Below are 12,264 nucleotides of genomic sequence, written 5' to 3'. Positions count from 1 at the left end.
CACCACAATGTTACGTTCACAACCTATTTTTAGTGGATGAATTCGAAGCTAAATAGTTTATAGAACCTTCTTAACTTTATTATGTGAGTGTAAAACTAAATTGCAAGTACCATGAAACTAATTTTATTGAAATTCTCAGAAAGTAATGAAGGTTTATTTAAGCTCAAAGTCAGCAAATATTCCACGTCACAAAAAACGTGTCCAGTCACAGGGGAAGAAAATGTTTCACATTTCTTTATTTCAAAAGAAAACTTCATTTTTTTATTTATTTTATTTCTTCAAACAATATTTATGGATAATCTGCTAAATATTTCTTTAAATCATGGAAATTAAAGATGAAATGATTATGTAAACCCGGACCAATGAAAAGTAACATCATTTCATGGACTGACCCATCTGTCACTCTTAAATAATTCTTCCAAAAGATAGCTGGCGAGCAAGTTGAAGTGTACCAGTACTGGTCATGCTTACAACATTAATCATGCTTTACGTATTACTTATAGACAAAAGACGCGCACGTTCAGTCAAAAAAACACCCTAAAAGCACTTTTGTGGACAATTTTATTCCGTGAATTACCCACGGAGGCAGAATCACAGAGAGCAGACATCGCCAGCCGGAAGTGGCGTACAGTCGTTGAGTCCGGGTTATCGGGTGCGAGTAAACAAGTAATGTTCTGTAGGTTGAGATTCCCAGTTCCCAGTCAAGTAACTTCAGAACACGTTGAATAAATATAGATCTAATACTTGTAATAGATTTTTATTTTATGGCACATAGCTATTATTTCATGGCATTATGTGCAAGTCAAGTCAAGTTTATTTGTATAGCGCTTTTAACAATAAACATTGTCGCAAAGCAGCTTTACAGAATTTGAACGACTTAAAACATGAGCTAATTTACGTATGGGCGCTGTGTGAGACGGCTGCCTCTCCAGTAGCTCTGTAGTTTTTAGCTCTTTAAACCTCTTTTTTTCCACCTTTTTTTTTACTTTTTTTTTGCTCTTCTTACCAAGACATAGTGTGTTTAACTATATAACATGGATATATTTAACTTTAACATGCAACCAGGAGCCAGTTTTGTCACTTATTCGAGAGAGGAGCTGCTGGCCCTGAAAACAATGGGACGAGCCGGGATACGACACCCCATACCGGCGGAGATAAGGAGGAAACTCAGGGGCTGCAAAGCCGGAGCTAAGCTAAAGGCTAGACTAGCGGACAGCCGGCGGTGCTACAAACCATCCATTCCCTCCGTTATCATGGGGAATGTGAACTCGCTGCCAGATAAAGTCGACGAGCTTTCTGCTCTGAACAACCAGCAGATTTACCGGGAGAGCAGCTTATTTATCTTTACGGAGACATGGCTAACACACCTTGTACCGGATGCTAGCATGGACCTTCGTGGATTCACTGCTGTGAGAGCCGACAGAGACACTAACACATGCGGGAAAAGCAAAGGTGGGGGACTCATCATTTATGTGAACAACCGCTGGTGTAACCCGAGACATATCTCCGTAAAGACAGTTTTATGTTGCCCGGACTTGGAGCTGCTAGCCGTTAGCCTGCGGCCATATTATCTGCCGAGGGAGTTCAGTCATGTGATCACCATCTGTGTTTATATCCCTCCGAAGGCAGACGCAGCCGCTGCATGTGAGAAGATTCACTCTGTCACAGCAAGGCTGCAGACACAGCACCCTGAGGCATTTATCATCATTTCTGGGGACTTTAATCACGCTACTTTGGACTCTACTTTGGCTGCTTTTTACCAGGCTGTGGATTGTCCAACAAGGAACAACAGGACAATTGGCTTGCTGTATGCTAATGTGAGGGATGCATACAGAGCCACACCCCTCCCCCCACTAGGGAAGTCTGACCACAACCTGGTTCTTCTACAGCCGAAGTACACCCCCCTGGTTCAAAGGCAGCCTGCAACAACTAGCTCCATCAGGAGGTGGTCCCCTGAAATGGAAGATGCCCTCAGAGACTGCTATGACATCACGGACTGGGATTTGCTGCTTAGCCCACACTGTGAGGACATAGAGGGGCTGACTCACTGTCTGACAGATTACCTCAACTTCTGTGCAGACGTGGTCTCCCCCGCTAAGACTGTACGTTGTTACCCTAATAACAAGCCATGGGTAACACAGGAAGTCAAAGCTGTCCTCAACAGGAAGAAGGCCGCCTTCAGGAGCAAGGATAGGGAGGTGATGAAAGCAGCACAGCAGGAGGTGAAACGCTGCATGAGGGAAGCTAAGGACAGCTACAGGAGAAAAGTGGAGCAGAAACTGAAGGAGAACAGCATGAGGGAGGTCTGGGAAGGTGTGAAAACCATCACAGGCCACAATACAAAGACCAGAGTCGTTGAGGGGACAGTGGAGAGGGCGAACGAGTTGAATGACTTCTTCAATCGGCTCAACCAGCCCACGTCCCCCCCACCCTCTCCCTCACTGCAGCCATCTCTCCTTCTTCCCTCAACACACCTCCCCCCAGTAATCACAGCAGCCCCCTCCTCCCCCACCTCAACACAGAATCCTCTATGCATTACTGCAGACCAGGTCAGTGGTCAACTGAGGAAGCTTCACCCCAGGAAAGCAGCAGGCCCGGACAAGGTGTGTCCATGACTACTGAAGACCTGCGCTGCTGAACTGGGTGAACCACTCCAACGCATCTTCAACCTCAGCCTGCAGCTGGGGAGCGTGCCAACCCTCTGGAAGACATTATGTATCGTTCCAGTTCCCAAAAAGAATCAGCCCAGCGAGCTGAACGACTTCCGACCGGTGGCGCTCACTTCACATCTGATGAAAACGTTGAAGCGGCTCTTCCTCAGCCTCCTCAGACCCCAAGTACAACATGCCCAGGACTGTCTGCAGTTTGCGTACCAGGCAGGTGTTGGTGTGGAAGATGCCATCCTCTACCTGCTACACCGAGCCCACTCGCATCTGGATAAGGGAAATGGCACAGTGAGGATCCTCTTCTTGGACTTCTCGAGTGCCTTCAACACCATCCAGCCCCTACTGCTTCAGGACAAACTGAACAGGATGCGAGTGGACCCCTGACTGGTCACCTGGATCTCCAGCTACCTCACTGACAGGCCGCAGTACGTCAGGCTGAAGGACATCACGTCTGACACTGTAATTAGCAGCACTGGAGCACCCCAGGGCACAGTGCTGGCCCCTCTTCTCTTCACCCTGTACACCGCGGACTTCTGCTACAACTCGGAGCTGTGTCACATTCAGAAGTTTGCCGATGACACAGCCATCGTTGGGTGTATCAGTGACGACAGAGAGGAGGAGTATAGGAGCCTGGTGAGGGACTTTGCTGTGTGGTGCAACAGGAACCATCTGCAGCTCAACACCTTGAAGACCAAGGAGCTGGTCACTGATTTTGGGAGGTCCAGACCAAGGTCACGACCAGTTCTGATCGAGGGAGTTGAGGTGGAGGCTGTGGATTCCTACAAGTACCTCGGGCTGTGGCTGGACAGCAAGCTGGACTGGACTTGCAACACCAATCACTTATACAGGAAGGGACAGAGCAGGCTATACTTCCTTAAGAGGCTGCGGTCCTTTAACATCTGCAGGAAACTCCTGTGGATGTTCTATCAGTCTGTGGTCGCCAGTGTCCTGTTTTACACCGTGGTATGCTGGGGGGGCAGCACATCCAAGAAAGACACATCCAGGCTGGACAAACTGATCAGGCGGGCCGGCTCTGTGGTCGGCATGAAGCTGGACTCTCTGGTGACGGTGGCAGAGAAGAGGTCTATGGACAAACTATTGAACATCATGGACGACGCCAGTCACCCTCTGCACACCATTATCAGCAACCAGAGGAGCCTGTTCAGTGACAGAATGCTCCTTCCCAAGTGCAGGACGAACAGACTCAAAAACTCCTTTGTCCCTCATGCCATCAGACTGTACAACTCCTCTCTGGGGAGGAGGGGTAACAGGAGGACAGAGGACGGGAAGGAGCAGTAGCCTAGCCTAATAATAAGCAATACCAGACAATGTGCAATATAATGTGCAATATAAAGTGCAATATCTTTCCTGCTCCCCCCCCCCCACACACACACACACTCTTACCCTAACCCCACTTCTCCCCCTTTCCCCTCCCCCCTTCCTCTCTTTCCCATATCTTATTCTTTTATATTTGTATATGTAAATACTTAATTTATTTTAATTTATCTAGAAGTTTTTCTCTATTTCTTTTCTCTGTTTATCTGTTATGATGCTGCTGGAATCTTAATTTCCCTGAGGGAACCCTCCCAAAGGGATCAATAAAGTTTTATCTAATCTAATCTAATTTTATCCCTAATCTATCCTCAATGAGCAAGCCTGTGGCGACGGTGGCAAGGAAAAACTCCCTCAGACGACATGAGGAAGAAACCTCGAGAGGAACCAGACTCAAAAGGGAACCCATCCTCATTTGGGCAACAACCGACAAGATGACTATAACATTCACAGTTTTAACATGAAGTCAGATTTGGTTGTACTTTGGGGTCAAGAGCTTCGCTGGCAAAGCTTGGCAGGTTTAGAATGAGTAGGTCATGGATTGAGAAATATCTTTGCGAGTTTTTTTTTTTTTATCATACAAGCATGATAAACATATTGACAGAAACTTTGTACTTTACACTTTCCTATGTGGCCACTGCCATACCGGGTAGTTGCCTAGTGGTTAGCGTGTCCGCCTCTCGATCGGGAAATCGCGAGTTCTATTCACGGTCGGGTCATACCAAAGACCATCATAAAAATGGTACCTATTGCCATCTGGCAAGGCACGCTGCAATACAGATGCGAGTGGGGAGTCAAACTCTCGTGGTTACCAGAGGACCAGCCCCCCATTGTAACCCTAGCTATGTAATAGGCAAGAGGCCGAGGGCTACAGAAACGGGAATCGGCGCCGCCCTATGTGCCACATGGCGTGGGAAGGACTTGATGTGCCCACTGCCAAATATTATAGTTTTTAAATTACCTAAATTAGATGAAACATAAAACTTGCCACCTTACTCAGTCACACCGGAGCGCGCACTTCCGCATTCATAAAAGATTGTTCACATGCCCTGTGTCCGAAATCACTCCCTACTCACTATATAGGGCACTATATAGTGAGGATGCCATTTTGTAGTGCTGTCCGAAATGATAGTGAGGATTATCACACCCTATATAGTGCACTCAGAGGGAGTAGTGAACGAGGGAGCGATTTCAGACACAGGGATGGTAACGGCATGATAATCACTTTCACTCTTTTGGTTTCGATTGGTTTCTCTTTCGCAGTGGGAACGCGCTAGCCTGGGAAATCCCATGCTGCTTTGCACAATCGTTCCGATCTGAAAAGACAGCATGGAAACTAGGGTCTAAAGGCTCGCCTGAGTTAGGGAGCCAATCAGAGAGTGGGGAGGGGTGGAAAGATGGTGACGCGTACTACTTGACAAACGGAAGCTTGTAGTTTATTTGGAACTGTTTACGGATCACATTTAACATGGCGGTGAGCGATACGAACCAAACTTTCGATCAAGCTCTAGACACTGTTCTGAATAGTTTAGAGCGAAATTTTGTTTTAAAAAAAGAACAGCGTTTGGCGTTTCAGTCTTTCTTCGCCTCTTCGTCTTCTTCGTCGCTCTAACTACGTCACCGGGTACAACTGCCATGATTGGCCATGGGCTACGTATACGCCAAATGATAGACATTCGCAACGTCCAATAAACGGCCATTGACAATCGTAAACCACACCTCCCCTATGAGAAATTCAATAGGCGGATTCCAGACCATATTTCACTTGTGATATGGTCTGGTGTTAACCAGACTAGGAACGCGCAGCGTAAACAGGATAAAATCTGTCTGACATCCCATTAGGGAATACAGGGATAAATTTGGGCTATTTGGAGGTAAAACTTGTTGCAAGATGGCACACAGATTTATGTGCTTCAGATGATTCATTTTATGATTCAGAACAGCGATTCAGTTCAATCTTGAGAACTGTGACACTGATGATGAACGGCTTTTTTTTTTTTTTTTAACTTCAACTCGATCCAGCCAAAGATCAGCTTGACTAAGTGTAAATATTTCTTCTATTTCTTCTGAGCAGATCGGTTGATAATGTGTTATCTAAGGCTGGTGTTTGCAACACAGGGTCAGTGACCAGTCCACTGCAGCCCAGACAATCGGACAAACCAGTGACTGTGCATCACTACTGATGCCGGAACAGCCCATGTGAAGGAGGCAACTGTCGCTGACCATGCCTGACTGGTGGAGCAGTGACCTTAAAATTCGCGTGTACTTGACAAGAGCTTATGACGAACGTTACATGACGGAACCACTGGTATTATACGTGATTTTTTGAAATAGCTAGTAATTAAAATTCACTACAGGTACACTTTAACCTCACTGTGTGAGTAACTATTTAACATCTGATGAATCTGATTTTGTTTTGGTGGGGTTTTTTTTTTGCTTCAGTTAAATTTTGCTTTTATTGGCATTGTCAGTATTAAAAATGAAAGCCTTCAACAGTGTAAACCAAATTCAGTTCGATTAAAGATGTCGTTTTTCTAAAAGTTTCATCAATGAAAAGTCACATGATGAAAATCTTCTCCTTGATTTGTCAAATACAGAATCTTGACCACTAGATGGTGCTGTGTATATAATGTTTGCACTTGGGGGAAAAAATGGCAAAGAAAAAAAGTCAGCGCAGCAGCTGTTCACGGTATTACCTCAAAAATCCGCCTTCATGTGGGAATGCAGTTAAAGCAGCCATTGTTCTCAGCGAAAAGTTCACATTATGAAATTCTAGTCAGATAATAACCCGCTATATAACAAAGCCAATCTGATTATCCCAGATTGAGAAATAAGAAAATGAAAAAGCAGTCGTTGGCAGCAGTTCCTGGCAGTGCTGCTGGTTGTATAATGGATATTAGATTAGATTTGTGTGGGAATGAGCTCTGATGGAGTGTGGGAACTACTGGATGTGTTTCATGGTTTCAGCCGTGTTTCTGTCTCGTTTTCACAGAAGAGCAGACAAAACGACTTCCTGATTGGCTGCATCGGCATCAGCAGTAAAACCAAATGGGAAGTTCTGGATGGTGTTGTCCGACGCCTCTTCAAGGTGTAAAGATAAGCACTGGATGCGTTCATGTCCTCACAGAAAACTTGAGCGTAATTAACCAAAAGTTCTGATCTTCTGCCCAATCAGAATCAGGAATTCAGCAGTAATGTGGGATGCGGGTGGATATACTATTTAGGAAAGACTTTACGCTCATATTTGTGTGTGTGTGTGAGAGAGAGAGAGAGAGCTGCTCAGTCAAGTCTCTTTATTTGTATAGCACATTGAAAAACAACAGTAGTCGACCCAAAGTGCTTTACAGTCGATGTAATTAAAATGGAGAATACAAGAATACATTTGAGGAACAAGGAGATAAATGGGTGAATAAAAAGCAAGAAGTACAAGGCAAGGATAAGAAAAGCACAAAAATAAAAATACAAAAGTTAAAGTTTAGAGTTAGATTTGAAAAATGTGTGTGTGTTTATTCTATCCACGTTCACTGGATATGAGTAATTGCGCACTCTGATTGGCTACTCTACTACTAGGACATCAGCTCATATACCGTGAGGAGAGAAAAACAAAATGATGGCTTGTGTTGCTGAACCAACCGAGGACGAAATAAAAAAAACTACTCGAAAACAAAACCCCCAAAAAATAAAAAAGCAATGAAATATGGAATAAAAGTATCTGATGGTAAGAACATATGTTTTTATTTTTCAAGAATTATTATTGCGTTTTTCACAAATTGCTCCTGTCATTTCGCCGGTTTGTATACATTCTAATCAGAAATGATTTTGTCAGATGTTTTGTATAAAGTTTTTATTTATCGAATTTGCAAAAAATAAAAATGCTCTGTTTCTCAAAATCCAGTGAACGTGGATAGAATGAAAGTTGTTTCACTCAGTCTCGTCGTACATGGATTATAGACAACTCGGTGCTACGCGCCTCGTCGGCTATCAGTTCATGTACGACTCGATTTCGTGGAATAACTGTTAAATATATATATGTATAAAAGTTGCATAAAAGCCATATAAATAAAATAAACTTTATCTAGAACAGGGGTTTTCAAAGTGTGGGAGAGTCAGCCCCCCCTCGGAGAGCAAATAAACAGCACCACCCCCCCCTTACAATTTTTGTTGTTGCTATACTTAATGTTCCATTCGTATTTTTAAAAAATGGTTGTTGTACACATTTTTATTTTTTTCTTTTACACATTTTAAACATCTGTGCTTTTTAAAACATCTTGTTTTACACATTTTAAACATCTCATAGCATTGTTAGCTAGCACCTTTTGGCAGACAACACACTGTGGCAGTGGAGCATCTTCAGATCCAGTCCATGAAAATGCAAACTTTAAATAATCGTGGTCATACTTCCTTCTTTTTTCAGTCCCCCCAGGATTTCGCGGGCCTTTTTTGTGATTGTTGTGGGCTAAAATGTCTGATGTTACGGGGGGTTTTCCAAAAAATTGCGGTGAAAATTGCGGTATTTTTTAGGTTTTTGTTGCAATTACATTGCGGGAGGAAGTGAAAGTTGCGAGAAATTGTTGCGATTTTCTCTTTTTGTGATTAAATTGAGTGATATGTTAAATATTAAGTTATTACTGAAAAACTATTGATTAAAAAAAACAAAGACACTGAGAAATGGTCCTATAAACAACTTTACCAATATAAAAGATTACCAGGACTACAAAAATGCAGAAAAATAGGCTTTACTTATCCAAATGCACCTGTTGGTTCAAAAGTTAAAGTGCATAGAACCTCACAGCACAACATGAAGTTACCTTAAAATATAATATAAATACCTCAGCTCTCATGTAAGAAAAAAAACTATTAATACTAGTACTGTGTGCAGGCAGTCTCTCCTGAAGACTAAATTAAACAATAATTATAAACTAATAAAATAAATGGCTCAGGCTTCATAGAAGAAAAAAACAATTTGAACAGAATCTCACAGTATGATGCTGAAGCTGCCTAAACAATGGAAAATAAAATACCATTTTGGCAAAAATGTTGGCATCCATTAATTTCTTGTATTAAGTAAAAAAATAATGTAAAGTGCACACAGTGCTTCACTGTAAACATAACACACTTTCAGTAACAGAATTTAAGCCTACATAAACACTGATTCACACATGCAGTGTTGCCAGATACTGCTGACGTTTTCCAGTCCAAAATATGTCAAAACCCGCCAAAATGCACTTGAAACCGCCCAATCTGGCAACACTGCGTGCATGCTGCTTCTCTTGAACATATACACGGAAGTAAGGCGGAAGGTAGTTTGTCGACGTCACCTCAAGACGACGCCAACGATTGGTCAAATTTGTGGGAAAGTTGCGGTGATTGGATATAATTGCAACACCGCCCTGAATTCGCGGGGATTGGTTGAATTTGCGTTCAAGTTGCAAATCGCAACATCCTGGAGGCTCTGTTTTTTTGCTTGGCCCAGACTCTGTCTCCTCACTCACTGTAGCTTTAGGTACTAAAAATCGAGCTATTTTGTCTCTGGTAAAGGCTAGCTGAAGTTCGCTAAATGTCCACAATAGTAACTTATTCTGGTTTATTTTTCCTCACGTTGCACCCCCCTGAAGAACTCTGGCGCCCCCCAAGGGAGGCACGCCCCACACTTTGAAAAGCCCTGATCTAGAATAAAAGTAGAAGTGTATGTGGAGTGGAACTGACAACGCCATTTTGAAACCTCAGACTGAACAATGTTGGCTTTGTGTCATCGCTCTCCTGCAGGAATACATCATCCATGTGGACCCGGCCTCACAGCTGGGCCTGAACACAGACAGCGTGCTCAGCTACGGTATCGGAGACGTTCAGCGTACCAGCGAAGCCAGCACGCCGGAGCTGCTGCCCTGTGGCTACCTGGTGGGAGACAGTGACACCATCTCCGTCAGACTGAAAGGTGAAATGAAAGACAGAAAACAAAGACAGCTCTCTCTAATGCATTTTCCTTTTTCTGATCTCATTTTCTCTCTTGTTCTATTGACCCATGCCACCTACTTAGATTTTATTGCACTGCAGATGTAACATTTATTTTAAAATACTTTATTTACCTCAATTATTATAAGTAGAATTCTTATTTATGGAAATGGAGGCCCAACCGTGAGTTGGCCTTGTGGTTAGCGTGTCCGCCTCTCGACTGGGAGATTGAGAGTTCTACTCACAGTCGGGTCATACCAGAGACCATCATAAAAATGGTACCTACTGCCTTCTCTGAGGCGCCACAATACAAATGTGAGTTGGGAGTCAAACTGTCACGGGTAGCAGAAGACAAGTTCTCCACTGTAACATATGTAATAAGCGGTGCCGCCCGATGTGCTTTGTGGCATGGGAAGGACGTTGATTTAGAGCCCTATCAATGTTACAGGTTGCCTTATGTGGATTAATGACACAAAATCCTAATTAAGTCCATTTCAGTTCACGTTTTATATATATATATATATATACACATTCACTGGACATGAGCAATCGTGTGCTCTGATTGGCTACTCTGCTACTATGATATCAGCTCATATACTGTGAGTAGAGAAAAACAAAATGGCAGAGCGTGTTGCTGAACCAACCAAGGATGAAATAAAAACTCTACTCGAAAACAAAACCCCTCAAAAAAAACAAAACAAAATGCTGGATAGATGTGGATAGAATAAAACAATTATTCCACTCAATCTCATTGCACATGGCTTATAGCCAACTCGGTGCTATGCGTCTCCTCAGCTATCAGCTCATGTACGACTTGATTTCATGGAATAACTGTTAAATATGTACACAAAATATGGAAAAGTTCAAGGGGGTGAAAACTTCTGCAGTGCACACTACATAAAACTAGAAAACCATAATTTGGATTTTGTGTTCTCTGTGTCCGTGTTTAGGTGTTGAGGAGCACAGTGAGGATACGTTGGTGTTTGAGACGCTCATCCCGAAGCCCATCCTGCAGCGCTACGTTTCTCAGCTACAGGAACATCGGCTCATCATTCTGTCTGGACCCTCAGGCACTGGGAAGAGTTTCCTGGCTGCCAGGTTGGCTGAGTATGCGGTCCTGATGGAAGGACGTTCGCTAAACAAACAGCTCATCACGTCTTTCAATGTGGACAGCAAGTCCAGCAAGGTGATACAGACATTTATACGGCCCATTCTGTAATCGCAGGGACATTTCAAGTGTCGACTTTGTTAGTCATCGTCGACTTTATCATTAAACCGGGCAATCCATGAACAGAATTGGCGATAACAGAGTTGACATTTCCCACCATTTTGTGTCTTAACTCCACACGCTAACCTCAGACTAGCTACCACGTGGCATGTATAAAAATAGAATTTTATGGATTTTATTCTTATTGTTTTTTTTTAAATGAGTGAGAGATTCACTCCAGTATCACAATAACAGATTTGACGATTAATTAATCTACTGTTGGTGTAAAATCCTCAACGTTTTGTTTAAATTAATGAGAGAAGAAACATAACATACTGTACCTCACTGCCTTTCTGAAGTTTTCCCCCAGAGGAAGTGACGTCGTTCAGTGCAGGTGTCATGCGTATTATTAAAAGTCTTTGTGGATTTTACACGGTTTTACAACAGACTCAACAGAGTTGACAAGAACATTGGGACGGATACAAAAGATAAATATATTTTTTATTCCTGAAATTTCACATAATACAGAAAATATCATTTCGATGCAATTGATTTTATAAACAGTTAATCGAATAAGCCCCCAAAAAACAGATTGTTAGACTTAAAGGAGAACTGAAGGCAAATTTTTTATTATTAAAATTCTCTCTCATTTTATTAAATATCGGAATGCATTTTTGATCGCTATTTTGTCGCTGCTATAGCAAGTTACGGTATGAGTGTTTGAAATATGCTCTGTAATATATCAGTCCATATGTCAAAGCGACGGCCATAAACGAGATTCGTTGAGACCTGTGCGAGACATCGTAGGACGGAAGTAAAACGTACAGCGGAAATCAAAGTGACCAACATCTGCCAACATTGTCAAAAGACACGTGCGCCCTCTTTCGAATGCTGATGTAATCAAGCCGGAAGTTTTGTTTGTTTTGATAGCGATCAGGAAAAAGTTTGAAAAAGTAGGCAGTAATCGTCATTTAAACTCGTTTTTGTGCAATATTTCGTTTGGAAAACAGTTTTCAAAATGGCGGCACTGACACCTGGCTGACACTTGACGTTTCGAAGTCTCGCACAAGTCTCGTGAAGATCGCGCAGATAAGCGACGCCTGCCGT

The 12,264-nt window shown here is 42.9% G+C and overlaps 1 protein-coding gene across 1 annotated transcript in view; it reads left to right on the top strand.

Moving 5' to 3' along the window:
• nav2b (neuron navigator 2b) overlaps positions 1 to 12,264 on the top strand; it is a 342,800-nt gene that overhangs the window by 313,357 nt on the left and 17,179 nt on the right. The window contains 3 exon segments of the mRNA XM_060926744.1: positions 6,991 to 7,086; positions 9,765 to 9,933; positions 10,901 to 11,136. Of these exon segments, the coding sequence (XP_060782727.1) occupies positions 6,991 to 7,086; positions 9,765 to 9,933; positions 10,901 to 11,136 (501 nt within the window).

This window comes from Neoarius graeffei, chromosome 8, assembly GCF_027579695.1.
Source record: "Neoarius graeffei isolate fNeoGra1 chromosome 8, fNeoGra1.pri, whole genome shotgun sequence".
NCBI lineage: Eukaryota > Metazoa > Chordata > Actinopteri > Siluriformes > Ariidae > Neoarius > Neoarius graeffei.
The sequence above is the reverse complement of the archived record's forward strand: the minus strand, read 5'-3'. Positions and strand labels throughout refer to the sequence as shown.